At 58.3% G+C, this 12,944-nt stretch overlaps 1 protein-coding gene across 3 annotated transcripts in view; it reads left to right on the top strand.

Moving 5' to 3' along the window:
• The window catches only part of AGAP3 (ArfGAP with GTPase domain, ankyrin repeat and PH domain 3), a 109,880-nt gene that overhangs the window by 57,026 nt on the left and 39,910 nt on the right, over positions 1–12,944 (top strand). For 2 of the 3 annotated variants that reach the window (XM_030264081.4, XM_030264080.4), the window contains exons 8-9: positions 1,083–1,238; positions 4,989–5,081. In XM_030264081.4, coding sequence (XP_030119941.1) covers positions 1,083–1,238; positions 4,989–5,081 — 249 coding nt within the window. Of the gene's footprint in view, positions 1–1,082; positions 1,239–3,598; positions 3,738–4,988; positions 5,082–12,944 lie in introns of those variants that run through there. The other variant, XM_030264084.4, reaches the window with a different exon arrangement.

The following is a 12,944-nucleotide window of genomic DNA, read 5'->3' as shown; positions in this document are numbered from 1 at the left end:
ATGTCATAGTGAGGTGTCCTGGGCTGCAGACCTGGAATGCTTCCATGCCAGTATCGTTTCTGGGGGTCCCTAAACCCCACACTGAGTGAGCAGCCTTGTCTGGAAGAGATGTGTTGGTGACGTGGGTGCCTGGCTGCACAGTTCGATCTTCCTCTGGCTCTGAAGTCCAGCGAGGTGTTGGTGAAGGCCCTTGTGTTCCCAGGCACAGGCCACTGCAGCCATGCCTGTGGTGGTCTGCAGGCACGGGAGGTGTGTGCCAGCCTCGGGGTATGCTCAGAGAGATCTCCAAACCAGCAGCAGAGATGGGTTTCACACAGAGGTTGAGCTCGGGGCGTGGCACTCTGTGCTTCAGGACACAGGAGAGGTGAAGGCTGGAGTCCTGAGGACACACGTCCCCACTGGCATCATGGCTGTCCCCATGAGACAGGGAATGGATGAGTGGGACTTGGGGCTTGGCAGGCTTTGGGCTGCCTCACAGCCTCATGCCTCAGGGGCTCTGTGGAGAGGAAGGGAGTGACTGCCCAAGGAGAGTGACCCCGATCCTGTGTTCTGGGAGTAGGTGGAGGTGCCCTAGCTGTGCCCCTCTGCTGGGCACAGCTACGTGGGACTCTGCTGCCTCAGGCCTTGTTCCACACCTGTGTTTGGAAGGGATTCAGATGGGTTTCTCTGACCATTTGCTTCCCTTCTCTTTGATTTCAGAACCTGAGCATTTTACTGGTGAAAACACTAGAGCAGAAAGAAGTGAAAGGCTTCCCAAGCCCCTCTGTTGATCAGGAGCAGTGCCTGGCAGTAGACTGTGAGCTCCCCATCCCTGGAAGTGTTCAAGGCCAGGTTGAATGGGGCTTGGAGCAATCTGGTCTAGTGGAAGTTGTCCCTGCCCATGGCAGGGGGTTGGAATGAAATGGTCTTTAAGGTCCCTTCCAACCGGAACTATTCCACGGTTTTTTGGATGTCAGTCAGCCCCAGTCCTGTGTGGCACGCCGTGCCCTGGCATGAGGCCATGTGGGGCAGGTGGTGTTCCTGCGGTCGTGCCTCCAGGTAGCCTGTCTCCGACCTCTGTGACCATCCGTCTCCTCCTCCAGGCCACCAACGGTGGAGGAGCCTTCAGTGACTACTCCTCCTCTGTGCCCTCCACCCCGAGCATCAGCCAGCGGGAGCTGCGGATCGAGACCATCGCTGCCTCCAACACCCCCACCCCCATCCGCAAGCAGTCCAAGCGGCGCTCCAACATCTTCACGGTAAGAGGCACAGGGAGTCCAGGAGCTCTGGGGTGGGTTTTCAGCAGGGGAGAGGGCAGGGGAGTGGGGCAGCCTGAGCCTTTGGGCTCTCCTGCCCAGGAACCCTGCTGTGCTGGCAGCGGTGCGTGTGCGGGAGGGACCTGCGTGTGCAGGGACCGCGGTGCTGCAGCAGAGTGGGCGTGCATGGGGAGCATCTGGGAGCAGGAGACTCCTCACACACACGGGAGTGTGCAGGGTGCACTCGTGTGGGTGTGTGGTGTGTGCGAGCTCCTGCTCGTTTCAGGGAGTGCAGCTGTGCGTGCACAGCACCAGTGACTCTGCTCATCCTCTCCTGGGGCCGCTGGCCTCCTTGATGGCACGGAGCCCCTGCTGGCGGGCCTCCTGTTTGGTGCTCGTGATGCTGTGCCAGTGGTGCTGTGCAGAGCTCAGCACCTGGCATGGGGCTCCGCTCACTCCCGTTCCTGAGCCCTGCGTGACTTGAGCAGCGCCCGTGGGAGCTGCTGTGGGTGTGGAGGGAGGGAAGACAGAGGGGAGGCAGCGAAGCTGTGGGCCCCAGGTGGAGCAGGGTACATTTGCAGCCCTGAGCTGTGCTGGTTGCCTTGCAGCCTGCCTCTCTGCACGCTCTCACACCACACACACGCCGTGCACGCAGCGTGCACAGTCCTGCCCTCACACTCACCCTTGCTCTGAGCACAGCCATGAGTGTCCCCTCGCTGTGAGCACACACGTGTCCTAGTCCCATGTCTAGTGAAGGTGTAGCCTCTGTTCCCTGTGTACATGTGCAGGCTCCGGCCTTGATCCTCTCCCCATCTCAATGTGCTTTCCAGCCACCATTGCTCAGCACACTGTGTCTGCTGTTTGTGGAACCAGCCACAACAAAGCCCTTGTACCTGTTGCACTGTGTCACCCTTGTGACCAGCCGCTGTTGGTCTGAGCCCAGACCACACAAATTCAGTGTCCTGTGCCCCATTCCTCTCACTGCACCATTGGCATCCCAGATTCCCCACTCCTCGTGCTGGAGTGTGCCCACCTCCCTTGGCTTCTGACATCCTGGCAGCTTCTGTGCTGACCTCCCAAATGCTCTGTGCATTCCCCCGGCTGCATCTCGTGCCCCCCAGCTCTCCGTGCCTGCCCCAGGCCCACGCTCCCGCTGTCTGCGTGCTGTTGGCGGGTGGGCTGTGCTCCCATCCCTCTGCCAGCACACACGGCCGCTCGCAGCAGTCCCCACTCCCAGCGCATGGTTGTTCCCTCGCTGCCTTCCCCGCGCTGTGCTCACGCCTGCTGGAATGCCCGGTGGCTGTCCCGTGCCCGAGCCCGCGCTGCCCGTGCACGCAGCGTTCTCTCGCTGTGCTTGCCGCCGTGCCGTGCCGTGCCGTGCCGTGCCAGCCCCGTGCTGCTCGCCGCGCGCCGATGCCTCTGGACTCGCCGCCGGCTCGCGTTCACGCTCTCCGGAGCCCCGTGCTCGCTCGCTGGGGTGGGCACACGCTTGGGGAGGAGGGGGGCGGCTTGCTGCGGGGCTTGCGCTTGTTCGCTGTGGACACCATCATGCGTGTGGGGCTCTCAGGCGCTGCTCATCCTGGGCTCACGCTTGCTCTCCGCCACGGGCTCACCTGTGCTCGCTCGCCGCGGGGCTGGGGCTCACCTCACCTGCTTGCTCGTGTGCTGGTGCACATCCATGGCTCACGTTGACGTCTTCACCCATCTGGTCGTGGCAGCAGCAGCAGCTCCCGACACCTCCCACAGTGGGACAGGACCAGGAAGGGCGGGAAGGGAAGGAGAGGGCAGGCTGTTTTCTGCCGCTAGCTTTTCCCAGGCAGGCAGCGCAGGTGTAGCCAGCAGCCTCTGACCTTATGGGGTCCCCAGGTGGGCACAGGCCTTCCCGAGGTGCGGTGCTCGGCCCAGCTCTGGGAGCTGCTGCAGCCCCAGTCCTGAGTTGTGCCTGACTCCTCTTCTCCTCTTCTCCTCTCCTCCTTCTCCTTTCCCTGCCCTACTCCCCATTCTCCTCCTTCTCTTCCTCCTCCTCTCTCCTCTTCTACTCTTCTCCTCCTCCTCACTTCTTCTACTCTCCTTCTCCTCTCTCCTGCCCTGGCTCCTCTCCTGCTCCCCTCCCACTCCCCACTGGATCGCATTCCCCTTTGTGGGGTCTGCGTGCCCCAGAGCTCCAGGTGGAGACAAACTGCGCCCACCAGCACCTCGAGGCGCCCACCCACTCTTGCCCCCAGCCCCAGCCCCGACTGCTGCTGCCGCCGGCGCCCACTCCGTGGCCTGTCCGTGCTGTCCGCTGGCACCCATCACTGACAGACTCGTGTCCGTGTTCTGAGTATAACTTGCCAAACTCTTTATTCTTTCGATATTTGCAGATATGTGCCACTGTTTCCAACTTTTCATCAACAAAAAGGCCTTTCCAACTCCTTCCAAATTAGAAGATCCAGGTGGTTACACACGGCACCTCTGTACAAATTCTCTCACTTTTCATTGCCTCTCCAGGGCCGGATAAGGGATGGGCACTGGGATTGATCTAAGATTAGAGGCTCGCCCGCCCTCCAGCCAGCATGGGTCCCCCCCTCGGAGACACGCAGGAGCCTTTTAAATCCCCCCAATGTAAAGTCTAGGAAGCGCTGAGACGGCCTGCGCCTGCACTTTAAGCTGGGACATTTCTGGGCCTGCTGGATGCTGTCTAGGCACTGCCCTTTCTCGGGGATGCCAGGCGGACGACCCTCCTGGGATGGGAAGACCTGCAGACACACCGGGACCGGGCGACAGCCGCGCATGGAGCTGGATGGGCCAAAAGACGCTTTGCTGCTGCCTGCGGGAGCCGCTGCAGCGCCTGCCGCTAGCGCTCCGCTCCTTCTTCCCTCCTGCACCTCTGCAGCCTGCATGGACTCCTGCTCCTTCTCCTCTTCTCCTCGCAGCCGAGCAGCCATCTGTGTCTCTTTAGTTTTCTTCTCTTTCGATCTCTTTGTTTGGTTCTGGGCCCAAAATCTGGTGAATCGGTGTCCCAGGCGCGCGGGGCTCATATCCCTTTCTGATCCAAAGCACACGGGGCCCTCCCGGACTGAGGGGGTGTGTAGGACGCTCCAGAGAGACGCTGCCGCTGCCTCCTGCCATTGTTGTGATTCTGAATGTATTGGTTGTGCTCCATGCCATGTATGACTTGATATTTCCCTCTGTCCTAAGCACTTTGAATGAGTTCTGCTCAACAGACTGTAAATTTCATATTGTATTTATCAGAGTTTGCTCTCCCCGCGGCCCTCGGGCGCTGGTGGGTCCCGCTCTCGCCGCTCTAGACGTGTGGTAGATATTTATTGTCCATGCTCTTTTGTAAGGGGCTGGTATCTGCCCGGTGACCTGTGCTACTTTGTATGGTGCAAGTGTGTTACCAGAATAAATCTGTTGGATTAGTAGAGGTGTGAGTTCCTTCACTGCCTGACCCTCTCCTGCTTCCATCCATGCTCCACCTGCATCCCATGCCATTTCTGTCTGTCGCCATGTCCTGTGTGCCCCACGGGAGGGGGGGCCCACGCAGCCCCGCTCTGCCAGGAGGACAGCTCTGCTTGCAGTGGGGGGAGAGGAGAGGAGAGCTTGCTGGGGGGCTGGGCTGGAGTGTCCCGAGTGTCCCTAGAGGGGCCGGGTGCTGGGAGAGCTGGCCCGGGGAGAGCAGCGTGGTCTGGCCCGGGGCCTGCCAGGACGGGGCCGTGCGTTTCGCTCTCTGCGCCCAGCTCTAACGCGCCGCTGTCTCTTCTCTTCCAGTCTCGGAAGGGCGCGGACCCGGAGCGCGACAAGAAGGTGCCGGAGTGTAAAGCGGACAGTATTGGCAGCGGGCGGGCCATTCCCATGAAGCAGGTTCGATGCTCCCCCTTCGCCCCGCTGCGAGAGCAGGGTCCAGGGCGTGGGGGCTGCTCGGTGCCCCTCTGCCCCGGGGGCTGCACACCCGCCCGGCCATGCAGCAGGCGTGGTCTGGGGTGCTGCGGGGGGCTGTGCCCTGGGTGGTGGGGGGCTGCTGGGGGCTGTGGCAGGCGCTGCTGGGCTGCGGCAGCGGCTGCAGAGCAGTTCCAGCAGATGGCATCCATGCCCCACGCCCGCTGCAACCTCTGCCGCAGCCTCTCTCTGCTCCTTTCTGCTCCTTTTCTCTCCTGTTCCTTTCCACTCCTACTCCTACTCCTGGCAGGGCAGGAAGGGGATTCCCCTCTTGATGGGCTATTGCAAAGGGCTGTGAGCACCGTGCCCACACTGGGAGCCGCTGGGAGTCTAAGGGAGGCACTGCTTCCTCCAGCAGCAGGGCATTCTGCTCCTGCCTCTTGGCTTCCAGGGAAGCTTGAACTGCCGGGATCCAACCCAGAGTGTTGTCTGCCCCTGCGTCCATCACTGGCAAGCAGTGATGGGTGACGCCCAAGCAAGCCAAGTGCTGTGGATTGGCTGCATGGTGTTTCCATCAGGATTTCCTTGCGTTACAGGAAAGACTGATCTGGCAGTTTGTGCTGCTGCCTTGCATCTTGTGCCCCCTTTTCAGATTCATTTACCCCCTGCTGGCCCCTCTGTGCCCCATGGGCCCCCCAGCGCTGCCAGGGCTGAGTTGCACAGGGCCACTTGTGTCCCTGCATTGCAGGAGTGCTGGGACATGAGGCAGGAGAGTAGAGTCTACATCCCCACCAGGTTCTGGCTGCCTGGTACGATTCCATGCTGAGATTCCATGGGGAAGGACTCAGTGAAGCCAGGCTAGCTGAGGAGTGGAGTGGTGGGTCAGGAGAGAGAGACCCTGCTCACTGCTGGAGCTGCCAAAGCTCCTGCCCTTCCCTGCCCGTGGAGTGATGCTGGGGCAGGTTTGTGCAGGGCTGTTGGTGCCCTGGGCGAGGAGCTGTGCTGAAAGGAGGGTGGTGTTGGGAAGGCAGCCTTGGGAGGGTTGGCTCTGGAGCCAGAGGGAGCAGTGACAGGAGAAGCAATGCCAGGGTGGAAGCTGTGGGATCTCACACATGGGGGCTCTGCTCCTGAGGTGCCCAAGTTCGGCACAGCCCCAGCAGGAAGAGGCAGCTCAGCTGCGTGCTGGGCCATGCCCTGCTCTCTGCAGCACAGGGCTGTTGGTGTGCAGTGGGTCGCTGTTTGTGGTAGGTCATTGTTGGGTTGTTGTGGGCAGTGGGTCGGGTTTTTTTGGTGGGTTGTTATTTTTGGTGGGTCATTGTTGGGTTGTTGTGGGCAGTGGGTCGGTTTTTTTTGGTGGGCTGTTATTTTTGGTGGGTCATTGTTGGGTTGTTTGTGGTGGGTCATTGTTGCTGTGCAGTGGGTTATTGTTTTTGGTGGATCGTTGTTTTTGATGGGTTGTTGGTTTTGGTGGATCATTGGTTTTGGTGGGTCGTTGTTGGGTTGCTTTTTTTGGTGGGTCGTTATTGGTGTGGGGATCATTGGTGTGAGGTGGGTTGTTGTTAGTGGTGGGTCGTTGTGTGCAGTGGATTGGTTTTTTTGGTTGGTTGTTGTTAGTGGTGGGTTGTTGTTGGGTCGTTGTCTTTGGTGGGTCGTTGTTGGTGTGCAGTGGATTGTTGTTTCTGGTGGGTCGTTGTTGGTGTGGGGGTCATTGGTGTGAGGTGAGTTGTTGATTGTGGTGGGTCGTTGGTTTGCAGTGGCAGTGCCCATATGCTCTGGTTTGGGTCAGCCCGGCCTGGGCAGCAGGGGAAGTGGTGGGTGGCTGTTCTGTGGTGAGGTAGGGGAGGCTGAGAGTAGAGCAGCTGGAGCCTTCAATGAGACCTGACTTGGTTCCCCAGATGCTGCTGCTGCCTGCCGAGGGCTGGTCCTGAGAGAGACCTGACAGCCTGTTGTGCCTGGACCTTTGGGCTCCTTTTTCCAGGATCTCCCTCCACTCGACAGGGCAGGATGATTCTTTACCTGCTCCTGTGTCTGTGCTGCTGACAGGGCCTGGCCTTGCCTGGTCTGCCAAAGGCTGTGTTGGTTTAGTGGGATTAAGTAATTCCATGGTGTTCCTGTGTGAAATGGGGAGAACTGGGACCAACAAAGGCCCAGCTCTGCAAACACAACCTCTGTACATCCTCTCTGGGCTTTGCAAGGAGGAGGAGATGCCAAACTGCTGCCTGGTTCAGGACTAAGCAGAGGAACCAGTTCGTGGCAGCAGCAGCTCACAAGGAGAGCCTGGAGCAAAGAGCTCCCACAGGAGATCCAGATCCATGCTGGGTTCAGGACTGGCACCTTTTCTGGCCAGAGTTGCGAGAGGTGGTTTCACAGAGATCCTGGCAGTGTTTTTCAGGAACGTATGTGGGGGAAATGGTGTTTGACAGGTGGACACTAACTTGTTCCAGCAGATACCAACATGTGGCTTGTGGAGAAAGGCTTGTCAGGGGGTCCATGGTGGTGAGGTTAGCACTACAGTTTGGCCCATTACTGCTGTGGCCCTACACCACAAGGAGTGACGGCTTGGTACCACCAACAGGGACAGGAGCAAAGACTCTCAGGAGGTGTAGCTCTGTGTCACAAGGATTCGGGACAGGGGATGGCTGCTCTGCTCTCAGGTATGGGCCTGCCCCTTCTGAAAGATGGTGGAGGTTTCATTGCTTGCTGTCTCTGAGAGGCAGTGGGAGACGGGGGCCTTTAGTTAGTTTTCCTCTTAGACCACTCCTTGGTCCTGCCCAGCTGTAAGAGCAGAGAAGCTGGCAGGTTTGGGGCTGTGAGTGGCAAATGGCAGGATCTCCTGCCTGGGTTTGTGGCCAGCATTGGGCTGTTGGGCTTCCCTTGGCATGGGCACTGCTGGGCTGGCACGTTCAGTGCTGGGGCTGCTGGCAGATCACCTCGGGAGCAGTTGGGTTCCTCTGCGTGGGAGAAGGAGGCTGGTCTGTGCTTACATTGCCAGCATGGCTGAAGGCAGCAAGGGCTGTGGGACAGCAGGCTCACCCATGGCACCCATGGCTGCAATCACTGTGGTCCGTGCCCTTCCTGGTCTCTCTGAGGACAGAACAAGCGTTGGGAAGCACTGACGGCCTTCCTCAGCATGTGGAGTCTGGGTTTGCATGGAGCCAGGGAGCAGGAGGCTGGGCTGGGTGCTGCAGAAAGAGAAACACTGGGGAGCCTTGGCTGGGAGGGATGTGTGTTGCTACTACAGAGTGCTTGGTTGTCACTTGTCACAGCCTTCTCCAGCCCTGATGTATCTCCCTTGTGCGCATCTGGAAAAGATGGAGCTCCCCAAGAGGACAGGTGAGACTGTGGGTGTTGGGGCCCCCCTACACCTGGAGCAGCACCTACGCACCCTCCAGGCAGCTGGTGCTTCTGCCAGGGCTGCTCTGTGCCAGGGACTCAGGGTCCGTGGGCTGCAGCTTCCTTTTGGTCCTGCAAGGCTGGAAGAGTTCCCTCATAGCTGGACACTTGTCTCCGAGAAGTGGGTTAATTAGGCCGGGAGACGAAGCTTCCTCAGCTGTTTGTTACCAGGAATGAGCTCCTAATTGCACATCCACCAGATCTTTCTGGGAAGGCTGCGTGGGGCGTGCTGGCAGCCCGAGGGTGCCCTGGCCCTGGCCTGGCTCTGCTCGGGCCGTGCACTCCAGCAGGGCCCAGGGCGGGTGACTCCTCCTCCTTGGGAGCTGGGATCATGCTGGGAGCTTAGATTACATTTAAATTGCCATTTGCATTTTCCAATCAATACGCGACTTCACAATTAAGTTTGGTGTTAAAATTCTTAGCAAAAAGTGAGTGGAAGGGAGATTTGTGGAGTAAACGAGTCCTCTGGGGGCCATCGCCGCTCCCTGCTCCATTAGGCCGCATATTGCTGCTGCTGCTTTTACTGTGCGCGGCACAGCCCGCGCGGCACAGCCGGGCCCGGCCGGGAGAGCCGAGCTCGGGCTCTCCTCCCTTTGTGTGTGACACGGGGAGAAACTGTGTGAGAGCTGCTGCCTGCAAGCCCTCCCACTTGAGAGGTGCGGAGGGAGGCTGAGGAGCCCCGGCGTGTGCGGCGCAGGGCTCGCAGGAGCCAGGCTGGAGGCTCGTGGGCTGTGCCTGGGTTGTTCCCCCTTTGGAGTTTTGTTCCTTCTGGCTTGCAAAGAGAGGCTGTAGTGCCAGGTCCTCCTTTCCAGCTCTGAGTTTGGTTGTGCTTCAGTTTGCCAAGCTGCAGGTTTGAGGCTGACCTAAGTGCAGCCAAACTGTTGTCTGCAGGCAGCGTGTGTTTGGGGCAGGCTGGAAGTGCTGAAGTGGGTGTTTTGTAGCATCAAGGTGCGTCAGGTTGAAGTCACATCAAGGAGAGGAGAGGAGCTGTTAACTGCAGGATGCTGAGGAGCTGTACTGCAGGATGCTACGAAAGGGCAGGTCAGACTGTGGAACTGAGCTGGATTTAAGGCAAGAAAGGGGATCATCATGCCCAGGAGTATCTTGATGTCCTGAAGAGATCACTAGATCACTGTGTCCCGAAGGAATTGTCACACTCAGAAGCCAGAGAATTCCACACAGTGACTTTGAGTTAGATCTGTAACTTCAGCCTGGTCTGGAGCAGATTTGTTTGAAAGACACCAAACGAATGTTCTGAATTACAGAGAATTCACCCTTTACCTGGGTGATCTGGTGGATGTTAAAGTGGCTTTGTGTGGGAGGAGGAACAATCGTTTTCATACACTGTGGGAAATGTGTGGCCCAGCTGTGGTGTTAGAGAGGACGATTTTGGGTGGGTCCAGAACCAGTGCCGAGGGAACATGGGTGCTGCTGGCTGCATGTGGCACAGAACCCAGGCAGCTGTCCTGCCCATGGCATGGCATGGCATGGCATGGCATGGCATGGCATGGCATGGCATGGCATGGCACAGCATGGCTGCCGTCTCAGCTGGGAGGTGCAGGGACATCAGGATCCCATCTCCGCTGGGGAGGAGCCGTGTCCATCACTGCAGGTTTTGTGAAGAGCTTGGAGTGACGTGGCACAGCTGAGCCTGTCCAGGGAGGGAGGGGCGAGGTGACCTCCCAGCACTCCTGCAGCTCTGCTTTGCTGTGACAGTGTCACAGATGGGAGTTAACATCTCTGCCCTGCCTGACCCAACCGGCACTGCCAGACCTTTCCCACGGAGCCCTGGGAGCTTGGGAGCTGCTCAGTGATGGCACATCCAGCCCAAGAGCTCACACGAGGGCAGCTCCCAGCCAGTCCCTGCGCAGGACCAGCCCTGGCAGCCCACTGCAGGGTCCTGCCAGCTGGTCCCTGAGCAGGACTGTGCCTGCTGTGCTCAGCAGCTCAGTTTGCCCAGTGATAGGAGGCAGCTGGCGTTGAGGACCAGTCACTGCACTGATTTACACCATGCACTTGCAACAGTACCTTTAGGTGTTCTGGTTTTCATTTGAGCAAGACGTTGAAAAATTAGTCTGAATCAGATGAAGGTTGGCTGGACCTCTGAAGTCCTGTTGGACACAGGTTTGCCATTTATAACCACGCTTGTTCTTAGATATGGATATGTTTTGAGACCTTGCACTTGACTAATTTTCATTGCATTCAATACTAGCTCTATGGGTTTTGTACAACTGGTGTTGAAGAAGGTTGTTGCTCAGTTAAAGACCTGACAGAAAGCTAAAAACACTTGTCAGCACAGTCACTCCTGCCATCAGATAGCGTGTTTTACCCAAGGGAGAACCAAGCTCCTCTAATGCACCAGCTGGCATTGGCTCTCCTCTCCTCTCCTCTCCTCTCCTCTCCTCTCCTCTCCTCTCCTCTCCTCTCCTCTCCTCTCCTCTCCTCTCCTCTCCTCTCCTCTCCTCTCCTCTCCTCTCCTCTCCTCTCCTCTCCTCTCCTCTCCTCTCCTCTCCTCTCCTCTCCTCTCCTCTCCTCTCCTCTCCTCTCCTCTCCTCTCCTCTCCTCTCCTCTCCTCTCCTCTCCTCTCCTCTCCTCTCCTCTCCTCTCCTCTCCTCTCCTCTCCTCTCCTCTCCTCTCCTCTCCTCTCCTCTCCTCTCCTCTCCTCTCCTCTCCTCTCCTCTCCTCTCCTCTCCTCTCCTCTCCTCTCCTCTCCTCTCCTCTCCTCTCCTCTCCTCTCCTCTCCTCTCCTCTCCTCTCCTCTCCTCTCCTCTCCTCTCCTCTCCTCTCCTCTCCTCTCCTCTCCTCTCCTCTCCTCTCCTCTCCTCTCCTCTCCTCTCCTCTCCTCTCCTCTCCTCTCCTCTCCTCTCCTCTCCTCTCCTCTCCTCTCCTCTCCTCTCCTCTCCTCTCCTCTCCTCTCCTCTCCTCTCCTCTCCCCCTTTCCCCTTCACTCTTTGCCATAGCTTTTCCATAGATTTACTTGGTGTGAGCCTCCAGCTGTGATTCCAGGGGCTGTTGTTGGCCCCCTGGCAGACCTTGGCAGAGCAGGAGCTGTCAGTCAGCTGCCACATTCCATGCCACATTCTCATCAGCACCTTCTGACTCCACTGAGTTCTTCAGCTCACGTCCTTTGAGCTCTGGAGGGCAGGTATCAGATCCTGACAAGGGGTCTGATCCTGCCCACGCACAGCTTGGCCCTGGCCACTCTCTTTTGCTGTCCCATCACTGCATTTGAGGAGGGCAGTTCCTTTTCCCACTGTTTGCTGCCCGAGCACCGCGCTGGAGTGTTCACGGGGACTCCTGCCTGTTGTGCAGCATTTATTGCTGATTTCACAGTCATGTCTGGCACTGCTGTCCCCCCAGCACTTTGTGCCAGGCCTTTGCACCGTGCAGGCGCAGCAGCTCAGTCTCCAGGCGCTGGGATGGGGCCCCCAAATATGCCAAGGCTGGCGGGGCTGAGACTTTCTGCCCAGGTTTCTGAGGAGAGGCTGGCCCAGGGCCCAGATTTTTGCCAAGTTAGGAACAGGCAGTCTGGGTGTCCAGACAGCACTTTCAGATGGGCCAGACCTCACAGTTGGTAGAGCCAGCTTTTTCCCAGACTTTGTTACTCATTCCTACGTTTGTCCCTCAGTGCTGTGCTTCCTTTCCTGCTGACACAGCTTGATGTGCTCTCCCGGCTCCAGAGCCCTTGCACCTGCTGTCTCCATCCAGCTTCCTTCTCCCTCTCCACCATTGTCCACACCTGGTACATGATAAATTGCTGCTGGAGGTAGATTTCTTGGGGAGGCAGAAAGGAATGGGGAGAGGATGAGGATGGTGCTCTGAGTTAGGTCTGGGTTATCTGAGTGCAATCATTTCCTGGCCTGGGGAGTGTGTTGTGCCAGCAGGGTAGGTCTCAGGTTAAATCCTGATGAGAAAAGGGGATGACCCTAACTCTCAATTGCCCAGGACCTGCACTCTCTCCTGGGATGTGTCCCTCTCTACTCTGTTTGACAGCTCTCAGGATCACAAGCAGGCAATGTGCAGAAAATATGCATCCCCTGGGAGACCTGTATTTGGAGTGTTGTTTCTCAGTTGGCCCCTGCTTGGCCCCAGTTTTCCCTGCCTTGGCTGTCCCTCTGTACTTTGGGTGCTGGGAGAAGCTCTGGGAGCAATCTGTGTCTATGGTAGCGAGGTTGGCTCCTGCCCTGTGTGGGCAGTGCCCTTCAGCATGGGAAGAGTTTCTCTGAGGGAGTGGTTTGGGACACCAGAGGATGTGATGGGTCACTCAGAGGACCTGAACATTGGCATTGACATGTGGAGACCCTTATCCCTGAAAGGGGGGAGGCTGTCTGTGGGGACCGAGGGGTTGGTAAGGAAAGAGTGCAGCCCAGGGAAATGTGGGAAGGTCGACCTGGAAGATGTTTTCTTGAGTCTGCTTGTCATTTCTTCTCAAAGACCAGTCTCCAAGGGGCAGTG

This window comes from Taeniopygia guttata, chromosome 2 (assembly GCF_048771995.1).
Source record: "Taeniopygia guttata chromosome 2, bTaeGut7.mat, whole genome shotgun sequence".
NCBI lineage: Eukaryota > Metazoa > Chordata > Aves > Passeriformes > Estrildidae > Taeniopygia > Taeniopygia guttata.
The sequence above is the reverse complement of the archived record's forward strand: the minus strand, read 5'-3'. Positions and strand labels throughout refer to the sequence as shown.